The sequence below is a fragment of the Chiloscyllium plagiosum genome, chromosome 16 (genome assembly GCF_004010195.1).
Source record: "Chiloscyllium plagiosum isolate BGI_BamShark_2017 chromosome 16, ASM401019v2, whole genome shotgun sequence".
In the NCBI taxonomy this organism is placed as follows: Eukaryota; Metazoa; Chordata; class Chondrichthyes; order Orectolobiformes; family Hemiscylliidae; genus Chiloscyllium; species Chiloscyllium plagiosum.
In genome coordinates, this window is record NC_057725.1 from 5,728,856 (window position 1) to 5,742,013 (window position 13,158).

Consider the following 13,158-nt stretch of genomic DNA (forward strand, 5'->3'; position numbering starts at 1 on the left):
GTTGTACAGACGTTTTGTTTAGGCTAAAATCTGCAGTTCGAAATATACAAGGAGCCATTAAGAAGTTTACTGAAGTTTTCTCAAACTTGTGGAATTTGTTTACATTCAGCCTGGTCCTGAAAGCTGTTTCTGATCTTTTGCCACAGTTCTTACACTGAACTATAACTTGAGGATTATCTCTCCACCCCCGAGGCCCCCAGCCTCATTCCTGATGAAGGGCTTTTGCCTGAAACATCAATTCTTCTGCTCCTCTGATCTTTTGCCATAGTCCATTTACTGAACTATAACTTGAGAATTGGTCAATTTTTCACATCATGCAATGTTAAATGTTCCCCACAGTGCCACACCAACCTTAATGATGGATAAGATGGAACAGCATATTTAATGGAGAAGTACTGCATTTTCATTATTTCTACAGCATTGTTGAACATTAAGGGATACAGAGTAAGGTTAAAAAGAATGCACCCTGATTGGTAGGATATGACATTGGCAGGAGAATTGACATTTCGGGCAAAGGCCCTTCATCAGGAATGATGCTGTGAGCTGAGCGGGTGGAGAGATAAATGACAAACCTGTTTATCTCTCCACCCCCGAGGCCCCCAGCCTCATTCCTGATGAAGGGCATTTGCCTGAAACATCAATTCTTCTGATCCTCGGATGCTGCCTGACCTGCCGTGCTTTTCCAGCACCACACTCTCGACTCTGATCTTCAGCATCTGCAGTCCTCACTTTCACATTGGGTTAAATTAAAACAAAGAACTGCAGATGCTGAAAATCTGAAACAAAAACCAATATTATTGGAAAAACTCAGCAGATCTGGCAGCATCTGTGGAGAAAGAAACAAAGTTAATGTTTCAAGTCCAGTGATCCTTCTAAGCTGAGGGTCAAGAAAACAACTTGATCTTATCCAGTCTCTCATCATCGTTGAAATGCTCCATCCCAGGCAACATCCTGGTGAATCTCCTCCACATCCTCCAGTACTGAATGAGCTGAACTTGCCCCAATTTGAATATCGAGAAAGGATGAAGCCATTATTTTCAGCCTCAGTTCCAAACTTCAGCTTCTAATCACTCAGTCCACCCTTTACTTTGTCAATAACCTGAGATTATACCGGTGTGTTTGGGAATTTGGTGTCACGTTTGATGTGCTGCTGGCCTTGAATTTATGCCGTTCTATTACTGTATATCTCCATTCCCTGAACCTCTCTCCCACACTCTCCTCTTTTATATCACTTCTTACCAACCTCTTTGCTTAAGCATTTGGACATTTGGTCTCACATGTGGCTTGGTATCATACTTTGTCTTACAATGTCCCTGTGAAATACATTAGGTTTTATAAGGTGCTGTATAAGTTGTCGCTCGAGAAGTAAATGTGTAAGGTTAATCATACATTGACCATTCTCACAGTGAGTTGGTTACAAAACTAATAAGGGAAGTGAAGCATATCCTCAATTGTCCCCCAACCCCAGCACGTGGTATATTGCCTTTAGTTTGAGTCACTGAAACCCAGAGAGCATGTATTGGTCTTCGATGAACTTCAGCTCAGACCACGAGAAAAATGCCACGCTTGAATTGAGAAGACAGGTTGCTCTCTTCCCTTGGCCTGCTCATTGTGCCATATCTTTCAACTGGGAATGCTATCGCCTCTGGACTCAACACTGACTTTTATCATTTTGGACCAGCATCCATTTTGTTCCAGAAACAGAAACAATTGCTGGAAAAGCTCAGCAGGTCTGGCAGCATCTGTGGGGAGAAACCAGAGTTAACGTTTTGGGTCTCGGAACTGACTAACTCTGATTTCTCTCCGCAGATGCTGCTGGAACTGCTGAGCTTTTCCAGCAATTTGTGTTTTTGTTTCTGATTTACAACATCCACAGTTGTTTCAGTTTTGATTCGTTTTGTTCCTTTCTCATTGCTTATTTTGTTTCTTTCAACCGGAAACACACACCTGCTCCTTCCTTTCCTTGCTTTGTTTCCTTTCCTCCTTCCTTTCTCCCCAGCACCAAACCTATTGGCCCTGGAAGACTAATTTTCCTGCCATTCAATTTCTCCTGTCTTCCAACCTTTCACAGCCTTCCATTTTTGTCCTTGCCCTAATTATGTCTCTAACTCTTCCCACTTCTGATGAGAGTGCCACAGACATGAAACATGAGTTTTGTTTCTCTCCCTATTTGTTTGCTACCGAACATCAGAAAATAATAGCAAGGAACAAGAATAGGCCACTTCGCCCTTTCAGCCTCCCTCACCCTCCAATATCTGATCTAATTTTAACCTCAGCTCTACATTCCTACATATCCAGCCCCCCCATATCTATCTATCTCTGCCTTAAAAATATTTAATGGGAGTTCTAAAGACGCTCAACCCCCTGAGAGAGAAGAAAACACGACCTGCTGAGTTTTTCTTTTCTTCATTTTCTGTTTTTATTCTATCGATGTGGTCTGTAGTTTAGGGGTTAGAGGGATGTAGTGATTGGAACCAGGTGGACCTTGTTGACTACAAGCTCCTTGATTGGGATGGTCCTGGCCAACCAGTATAAATGGGGCATAGAATCTCGTCAATCTAGAGGACTGACTTTGAGCTGCCTGGCCACTGTGCACGAGTGAATAAAGGGTGACAGGCTATTGGTCTCTGTGCAGTTACTTCAAGGGGTGAAAAATCAAGCAATTGTAAATGGAAAAACAAATTCGAGAGAGTGGCTGAGAAACTCTTTCCTTTATTGATGCAATCTGAACGCAGGCTTGGCGCTGTTTGGTATTGAAATTAAGGAGGAGCTTCTCCACACCACGGAATTGGAAATCTAGAACTCGTTTTCCAAAGAGCTCTTGCTGGTTCAGTTGGAATTTTCAAGATGAATTTGAACTGGCTAAGGGTGGAGAAGGACAAGGGAACATAGGACGGAGAGAGCATGGTCTGCCTTTGGCTGATATCTATCGCAGTGACAATTTCCTGCATTATCTTGATACCCTTTGTAGCAGCTAGAAAGCTTAGTGATTTCTGTCTCAAACATGCTCAACAATTGAGTTTCCCTGGCATTCTGGGGTAGAGAATTTCAAATGTTCACCACCCTCCTCTTCTCAGTCTTAAATGGCCTGCCCTTTATTCTGAGACTTTATCCTTCTGAATCCACTCCTCACAGCCCAGGGAAGACACGTTTCCGACATCTATTCTGTCTATCCTTTGAACAATTTTTGAGGTTTCAACGAATCTCCTCTCATTTTTCTAAATTCCAGAGAATACAGGTCCAGCCTTCTCAGTCTCTCCTCAGAACAATCGTACCATGGCAGGATTCAGTCCAGTGAACCTTTGCACTACCCCAATGTCCATTAGACAGTAAGAAATAGGAACGGGAGTAGGCTGTTCAGCCCTGACGTCTCCTCTGCCTTGATTCCCCAACTGATCAAGAATCTGTCGATCTCCGCCTCAAACACGGATTAGGACTCTGCCCCACAGCCCAATGTGGGAAGGAGTTCCAAACACACTCAACCCTCTGAAAGATGGAATTGCTTCTCATCTCAGTTTTAAATTGTCACCTGTTTATCCTGAGACTATATGCCCTCTCGTCTTAGACTCTCCCATGAGGGGAAACATCCTCTCAGCATTTGCACTGTCAAGCCCCCTAAAATTCCTGTACGTTTCGGTGAGATCACCATGTCATTCTTCTTCAGTGAGTAGAGTCCCAACCTGTTTAACGTTTGCTCATTAGATAAACCCTCCATACCAGGGATTATCCTTCTAAACCTTCTCTGACCTGCCTACAGTGAAATGATATCTTCCCTTAAATAAAGGGACCAAAGCTGCTCTCACTATCCCAGAAATGGTCTCCCCGACATCTTGTACAATTGCAGTAAGCCTTCCATATGCTTGTACTCTAAACCCTGTGAAATAAAGGCCAATATTCCATTAGCCTTCCTCATTACCTGCTGTATCTGTGTCCTAGCTTTCTCTGCCTTGTACCCTCCAGTTCCTTTGTATTGCAGCTTTTCTCCCTTAACTAATTTTCTGTTCTTTTGTTCTCCCTTCCAAAATGAACAACTTCACATTTACCCACTCCATTCTCCATTTACAAACTTTTTGCCGAGTTACTTCATCTATTATTATCTCTCTGGAAACTGTTTGTATCCTTGTTGCACCTTGCCTTTCCAGCTATTTTTGTGTTCTCTGCAAATTTAGCGACAGTATATTTGCTTTCTCCATGTCATTAATAAATGTTGGAAACAATTGTCGACCCAGTCTACTCCCTGTGGAACCCCAATGGTTACAGGTTGCCAATCCAAATAAGAACCCTTTATACTCACTCACTGATTCTTGCCCATTAACCAATTCTCTATTCAGGCCAAATATACTACCTTGGACAGTGTGGGCTCTTACCTTAACACTTAACCTTTAGTGAGGTACTTTGATGAATGTCTCCTTGAAATCCACAATCAACACCGTTGCCGAAAGAACGGGGACTGACTGTACACATTACTCCACCTGCAAACTTAATAAAGTTCAATGCAATTGGAGCAAGACATTTTTACTTCTGTAATTGAATCCTTTGGTCATCAAGACCCACATGCCATGTGCTTTGTTAGTTGTTTGCTGCTCGCGAGCTCCCATTGACTCCTCAACAAGGACACCCCTGCCCCTTTTGGACATTTAACGTTTTCCAACTCTCATCATTTAATAAATGCTCTGTATCTCCGTTTCTCCAACCGAAGTGATAATCTCACACTTATCCAAATCGTATTCCACTCACTGAACCTGTGTAAACTCCTGGGAAACCTGTCTGTGTTAACCTCTCGACACCCATACTCCCATCCAGGTTTGTGTCACCTGCAAATTTGTAAATATTGTGTTTGGTTCCAAATCCACAGCATTGATTCTAATTCTGAGCAGTCAGTTGGGACAAATGCAGCTAAGTAGGGATGTGGTATAGATCAGTGAAGTGAACGTACCTTAGGAGCAGGAGTAGGCCATTCGACTCCTTGAGCCTGCTCCATTCAGGCAGCACAGTGGCTCAGTAGTTAGCACTGCTGCCTCGATTCCAGCCTCGGGCAACTGTCTGTGTGAAATATGGACATTCTCCCAGAGTCTGCGTGGGTTTCCTTCGGGTGTTCCGGTTACCTCTGAAGATGTGCAGGTTAGGTGAATTGGCCATGCTAAATTGTCCATAGTGTCCAGGGATGTGTAGGTTAGGTGCATTAGGCAAAGGCAAATGTAGAGTAGTAGGGTAGTGAAAGGGGTCTTACTCTTCAGAGGGCCGCTGTGGACTTGTTGAGCCGAAGGATTCTATGTTTGTGGCCTTAACGTCTCGTTCCTGTTTATCACCAGTAACAGTTGATTCCTGACTATGAAGGATGCCAATTTTAAAGGTATTCCATTGTTCTGTCAAAAATATACAAGGATGTTGGAGGGTTTGAGCTACAGGGAGAGGCTGAATAGGCTGAGGCTATTTTCTCTTGCGTGTCGGAGGCTGAGAGGTGACCTTATAGAGTTTTATAAAATCATGAAGGACATGGATAGGGTAAATAGACAAGGTCTTTTCCCCAGGCTCAAAAACTAGAGGGCATTGGTTTAAGGTGAGAGGTGTAAAATTTAAAAGAGACCTAATGGACAACTTTTTCACGCAGAGGGTGGTGCCTGTATGGAATGAGCTGCCAGAGGAAGTGGTGAAGGCTGGTACAATTACAACATTTAAAAGGCATCTGGATGGGTATATGAATAGGATGGGTTTAGAAGGATATGGACCAAATGGGACTAGATTAATTTAGGATATCTGGTTGGCATGGACGAGTTGGACCGACGGATCTGCTCCTGTGTTATACATCTCTATGACTCTTATGTCTCCCAAATTCTAATGTCTGTAAACTAAAGTATGTCCTAAATTCAACTGCCAGTGTTTTAGCCATAGTATTTTTCATCCCTTAAGCACTGCTGTGCTGACACAGTATCATGTGCCACTCTCTGGGGAAGAAAATTCTGAAGATTCTTTACCATCTGAGGGAAATAAACCACAATGAAATTTAACCATGAATTAGGTTCAGGGGCTGAAGTATTTTTTTAACATAGTCTGTAAAGCGACCAAATGTATACATTTCTGTCTTCAGGGGATGGGGATGACATGAAATGGACTGTCTGTTGAGTTTTCTTTTATAAAGTGAAAAACAAATAACTTCAGAAGCACTGATGCTTAAAATCACATCAAGAGCTGTAATTGATGAAGTTCAGGCAGAGCTGATTATTGAGGACTCTTGGCTCTGTCAGTCCGATCACTTTCCAACCCAGTGCCTTGGTGATTGATACGGAGTCCTCTGGTTCTGGATGTCTGAGCAGGTTCAGCTGCCAAGTAGCTGCCTTGTGGGACTCTGTTAAAGATTGCAATGCCTGCTCTGAGTCTGGCTTCACTCACTGCCACAAGTTTACAATTCCGTTTTGGAGAGGCAGGAACATGGTGGTAATGTCGCTGGACGAGTAACCCAGATTCCCAGGTTAGTGTCACGAGGGACATGTCCCAATGTGGCAGATGATGAATCTTGAATTCAATAAAATCTGGAATTATAAACTAGTCTAATGTTGACCTTGTAACCACTTCTTTCCCTACCACCTAAGAGGAGGCGATGGAATACCTAGTGGTATTATCATGGAACTGTTAATTGAGATACCCAGGTAAAGTTCCGGGTAACCGGGTTCAAATCCAGACATGACAGATGGTGAAATTTGAATTCAATAAAAATCTGGAATTAAGAGTCTAATCATGGCCATGAATCCATTATTGATTGTCGGAAAAACCCATCAGGTTCAATGATGTCCTTTAGGGAAGGAAATTGCCCACGTGTGAGTCCAGACCCACAGCAATGTGGTTGACTCTTAACCTCAATCAGGAATGGACAATAAATACTGGTTTAGCCAGCAATGTCCTCATCCCCGAAATGAATGAATGCACAAAAAATGTTGATTATTGTAAAAACTTATTTGATTCTCTCTGCTGGCTGCACCCTCCAGCCAGCAATGAGATTGGGCTTCACCCAAAACGTCAAATCTCCTGCTCCTCGAATGCTGCCTGAACTGCTGTGCTTTTCCAGCACGACACTTTCGACTCTAATCTCCAGCATCTGCAGTCCTCACTTTCGCCTGACAATGAGGTAGACTCTTAACTGCCCTCTGGGCAATTAGGGATTGGCAATAGATACAAAGCTCATGTTTCTCGAGCATCTTTTTAAAAAAATCTGCCAGTCAAATTTGAATCAATTTTAACCTCTGTACTCAGTCTTACAGAGCAAGAATTCCTATTTTTAATTTCCCTCTCAAATGTTTCCAGTATTCTGCTCCTTTTAATTCTGACTGAAGGAGGCTTTCTGTTCGATTAGATTGTACGGTCAACCAAGGGACAAACATGCAAATCCTGAGCTATCAGTTAGGATGAATTTTTGACCTCTAAATGCATATGCAAAATAAAAATCTTCATGTTATTTGTATAATGAGGAGAAGGGAAGAAATTATGAATATTTTAACAGTGGATGCATTTTAAGATTGATCATTTAAGCTGTCTGTTTGCTTGTCTGTAAATTTGCAGGATAAAGTGCGGACTGAGAGCTACAGAGATTTCATGTACTGCAACCCCCATATTTTCAAGGACAAGGTAAGAACCACGTCACCAATGGTGCAGTTGCTGCAGTGTTTAGTAAGAAGCCTCCAGAGGTAGGCAATCACTAGCGATAGAATTTATCCCTGAAAGGATTTGATTCAATAGCCTCTGAGTTTATTACGGTATGGATGGGGTTTTTTTTTCAGCAAGTGGAGACTGGAGTGTGCTGATAACAGAAGTACAGATCTTTGTTGTCATTGTACAGTGCAGTATCCCATAACTGGTATCTGCTACATATAATGGGACAGCTGGGGGAAGCAATTTTGCGTTGTTTACTTGCACCTTGCTCGTAGAAGCTGGAATGTGCAGAGAAACGTAGGAATGCATTGGGCTGCAGTTTGTTTGGGTAACCACAAAGTGTAAAGAACACATTATATCCCCCTCATTTCATTTATTCCTGAAAACCCTTCAGTTCCCTCTTGAATGTATGAATGCTCTGTGCTTCCTCTGACTCCTTGGCTGTCCACGTTAGCCACCTTTTCCAGGTGAAGTACTTAAACATGAATCCTTTCCTCACCTTCCCTTTACTCAGTTATAGTCTGTGCTCCCTGAAATTAAAGTTATCTATATTTGGTTACTGATACCACAGCAAGACTTCACTTAAAGTTATGTCTGTGTTCCTGAAAGTAGCAACTTTTTAAGTGAAGAAACTTTAAGTGAATCATGTGCTCACATAGGAATCAGTGTTAAAGCCGGGGTTGGGTTTTGCCAGACATTTCTCGTCTGGGAAAGGCAAAGTTCATGTTGCAATACTATCCCCTCTTCAGGACTCTGGGTGGGTGTGGGGGAGCTGCAGATAAATGGGGTGGCTGGGGTGCAGAGTGGTGAAGTGGGGATAGGTGAAGAAGGGTAGAGGGTACGACCTGGTTGGTCAGTGGGAGAAATGAATCCGCTTGGTGGCTGGGAGCAGTGGAAGGGAGGGGAGGGGCTGGGAAGGGAGACGGGGAATGGGAAGGGAGGTTATTTGAAATTGGAAAACTCAGTAATGAGTCCTCTTGGCTGTAGACTGCCCAGGCAGAAGATTAAGTGTTGTTCCTCCAATAGGAGCTGTAGTTTGTTTTGGCAATGGAGGAGGCCAAGGATGGTCATGTTGGAAAGGGACTGGGAACGGGATTTGAAATGGGTGGTGACTGGGAGGTCAGGTTGGCCCCTATGGGCCCGGCTGTAATGCTCGATGAACTATTCCCTAAGTTTACGTTTGGACTCCCCGATGTAGAGAAGACCACACCGGGAACACCTGATGCAGTAAACTAGGTTGGAGGAGAGGCAGGTGAACCTCTGTCTCACCTGAAAGGACAGTTTGGGGCCCTGGGTAGAGGTGAGAGGGGTGGGGTACCGGCAGGTTTTGCATCTTTTCTGGTTGCAGGGGAAAATACCTGGGGATTCGGCAGTGGGGGTGGCGTGAACAGAGGACTGTTGGAGGGAATTGTCCTTGGGGAAGGCAGAGTGGGGTGGGGTGGGGAAGATGTTCTTGGTGGTGGGGTCTAGTTGGAGTTGGTGCAAGTGTTTGATGCTAATGTGTTGGATGTGGAGACTAGTGGGGTGGTAGATGAGGACAGAGGGACTCTGTCTTTATTGCTGGGGGGATGGAATGGGGAATGGAGATGGTGCAGTGGAGGGCTGTCTGGATGATCGAGGGGGGAAAAGCACGTTGTTCAAAATAGGTGGACATCTGGGATGCTCATGAGTGGAATGTCTCCTCGTGCGAGCAGTTATGGAGGAGGCGGAGGAATTGGGAGAATGGGATGGAGTTTTTGCAGGACACTGGGTGGGAGGAGGTGTAGTCCAGGTAGTTATGGGAGTCTGTGGGCTTGTAGTAAAATTCCATCTGGAGACTGTTGCCGGAGATGGAGATGGTGAGGTCCAGAGAGGGGAGGGAGGTGTCCTAGATGGACCAAGTGAATTGAAGTGCAGGATGGAAGTTGTGGGCAAAGTTGATGAACTGCTCCAGTTCAGCCTGAGTGCAGGACGCTGCAACCTTCCCCTGCAACCAGAAAAGATGCAAAACCTGTGGGATCTCCATCCAGGGCCCCAAGCAGTCCTTCCAGGTGAGACAAAGGTTCACCTGCCTCACTTCCAACCTAGTTTACTGTATACAGTGCTCCCGCTATGGCCTTCTCTATATCAGGGCAACCAAACATAAACTCAGGGCATGTTTTGCTGAGCTTCTCAGCTGGGTCCGCAGGGGCCAACCAGACCTCCCATTCACCACCCGTTTTAATTCCCGTTCCCAAGCCCTTTCCAACATGCCCATCCTTGGCCTCCTCCATTGCCAAAACAAATCACAGCTCCTATTGGAGGAACAACACCTCATCTTCTGCCTGGGCACCCTTCAGCCTGGAGGACTGAACATTGAGTTCTCCAATTTCAATTAACCTTCCTCCCCATCCCCAACTTCTTTCCCAGCCCCTCCCCCCTCCCTTCCACTGTTCCCTGCCACCAAACAGATTCAATCCTCCCATTGACCAACCAGGTTGTACCTTCTGCCTGTGTTCACCTATCTCCACTTCACGACCTTGCCCCCATCTCTCCCTTTATCTGCAGCTCCCCCACATACACCCCCAGTCCTGAAGGAGGGTGACACCTGAAAATTCAGCTTCTGCAACTCCTGATGTCCCTGGCTTGGTGAGTTCTTCCCACCTCAGACCAGGTAAGGATGGCATATTTTTGTGAAGGACATTAATGAGTCAAATTGGGTTTTGTGACAATTGGCAATTTCCTGCTCATCAGTAGATTCTTAATTCCAGAGTTTTATAAAATTGAATTCAAATTCCATCATCTGTCATGGTGAGAATTGAACCCAGGTCCCCAGAACAATAATCCCGAAAGATGTCTCCCTCGGTGTGACCGATGACCTTCTGTACAGTCTTTATTCAGGTGTCAGCTGGCAGTTGTTATCATTTGAAGTTGGTTAGATGTCCTGCAAATGTTTCCAGCTGGACGTTAGGAAGTGGAGGGGGAGGTGGTGGTCTCACAGGCTCTGCAAAGACAGAAATCCTGATGTTCCATTTCAATGAAGAGAGATTTGACCAAAAGCAGACATTATAAATCAGTGAGCTAACTTGTGAATGATCTATCATGTCTAAATGTTCCATCAGGCTGGTGAGGATCTTTGTGTATGTCAAACTACCACGTGTTATCTCTAGCACTTTGCAGTATTCTGCTAAAGAATCGTTCTGAAATGGATGAAGGTCAAACAAGTCAGTAGAAAAGAACATTCTTTTATCTGTTTTCAGGGTGTGAGCAATGATGGCGCAGCTTCATTTACTGCTTATCTCGAATTTTCCCATTTTAATGTTAATTACAATTTATGGTCTGTATTGGATCCTTGAACACACATTACTGTCCACCTAAAGACCCATAACTCATTTAAAAAGAAAGCAAACTTTAGCAGGAAGGAACCCAACCCAAAATGAAGATCATTCAAACTTTAATTAACATACAGCTTTATTTGCAGTATCAATCGTATGTTCCACTTCAAATAGTTGATACAACAAAACTACAAATTGCAAAACCACAAATACTTGCCCCACAATGTGGCACCTCATGCAATTTCAAAGTCTTCTCGCTTAATTTTCTGTAGGCAGTCTTCATTCACTCCAGTTTGTCCACGAGTTGTATTCTGCAGTGGCTGTTTTCCATCCAAGGTTCAACTTATGATTAACATCAATAAGGTGGACTTTCCCTTGAGTCATTCCTGATGAAGGGCTCCTGCCTGAAACATTGACTCTCCTGCTCCTCGGATGCTGCCTGACCTGCTGTGCTTTTCCAGAATTACACTCTCAACTCTCCCTTGAGTCATGTCAATCCTGATGCTGTAGCCTTCCGGAGTTCCTTTTAAACTGTCTCATCAACAGCACTACAATTCTCAGTCTGCAGTTTTTCTGCCTGCCTGAGTTATTCACATCACTTTCAGATTCAGTTCCTTGCAGCTCGCCCATACATCGCTCGTCCATACATCACTTCCCTAAGACCTTCTGAAGTTCTACTTTCTTCTCACTGTCCAACAGAAAAAACAGCTTTTGTTGACCAGAGCTTTTCTTGGTGCTGCTGATACAAATTCTATGTTTTGCAACTGGGCTGCAACAGGGGGTGGTGGGCGTTTGGAACGCGTTGCCAGCAGAGGTGATAGAGGCAGGCATGGTAGATTCATTTAAGATGTGTCTGGACAGATGCATGAGTAGGTGGGGAGCAGAGGGATACAAATGCTTAGGAATTGACCGACAGGTTTAGACAGTGGATTTGGATTGGCTCAGGCTTGGAGGGCCGAAGGGCCTTTTCCTAGGCTGTAAATTTTCTTTGTTCTTTGACACAGCTTGAGTTCACTTTAATCAGCCATTTATTGTAAGCATTCATATCCATAGCAACCTCAGCCAGTATTTACATCTTCAAAATAATTTCATATCCAAGATGAATTAGTCCGTTCCAAAATTCTCCCCATTTTTCACTTTGAATGTGATGGTGCTTTCACAAAAGAAAACACAGGTTTTTCCAAAGATCAGTGCTCTTCTACACTAACTTGATACCTGCTTCCATTTATTCTTTTCAAAATCTAGTAGTATGGCTTTCCCTTTGGAATGTACATTTTGAGTTGAATCTATCATGTGCTTTACACCATACAAACATTTGTCAGTTCTGGTTTGAGTAATGGTGCCAATGTTTGTGCAAATGAAGATAGTTAATGTTGTAAAAGTAATATCTAAAATTCAGTGCACCCATGCCTACAGTCACGTTCCTCATGGTTTGATAATTAAAGATTCAGGTTGCTGGTAACAGCTAGCTAACTTCTCCCCATCAAGTACAGTTTCACACTTGGACTTCAAAAATAATCCCCAGCTCCTCGACTTCGTGACATATTTTGCACTTTCAGCTTCTCGTATTTGACCTTTCCATGGTAACTTACATCAAGGATGTTTGTCCAGAGTTTGTGTCAAGTCAGTTTGGTCGCTTGTGCCTCCAACAGACCCCTCAGCCCACCCCATCTCAGCAGCTTTTCCAGAGGATTTATTAACCATCAATCAAGTTAATTGTTTGAACGAAGCATTGTTGCTGACATTAATTTCTTTTATTTCCTCATTTTCACAAGTCATTTGGTTCCATAACATTTCGACATTTTCTCTGTTGTCCTCCATGAAGAAAGACACAGTGACTAGTGGGGTACCGCAGGGATCAGTGATGGGACCGCAGCCTTTTACAATATATATTAATGATATAGAAGATGGTATTAGTAATAGCATTAGCAAATTTGCTGATGATACTAAGCTGGGTGGCAGGGTGAAATGTGAGGAGGATGTTAGGAGATTACAGGGTGACCTGGACGGGTTAGGTGAGTGGTCAGATGCATGGCATGTGGATAAATGTATGGTTATCCACTTTGGTGGCAAGAACAGGAAGGCAGATTACTATCTAAATGGAGGAGAAAGCGAGGTCTGCAGATGCTGGAGATCAGAGCTGAAAATGTGTTGCTGGAAAAGCGCAGCAGGTCAGGCAGCATCCAGGGAACAGGAGAATCGACGTTTCGGGCATAAGCCC

At 43.8% G+C, this 13,158-nt stretch overlaps 1 protein-coding gene across 4 annotated transcripts in view; it reads left to right on the top strand.

Annotated features, from left to right (window-relative positions):
* The window catches only part of prmt3 (protein arginine methyltransferase 3), a 191,835-nt gene that overhangs the window by 24,951 nt on the left and 153,726 nt on the right, over positions 1–13,158 (top strand). For all 4 annotated transcript variants that reach the window (XM_043705402.1, XM_043705398.1, XM_043705399.1 and 1 more), the window contains exon 8: positions 7,555–7,620. In XM_043705402.1, coding sequence (XP_043561337.1) covers positions 7,555–7,620 — 66 coding nt within the window. The remainder of the gene's footprint in view (positions 1–7,554; positions 7,621–13,158) is intronic.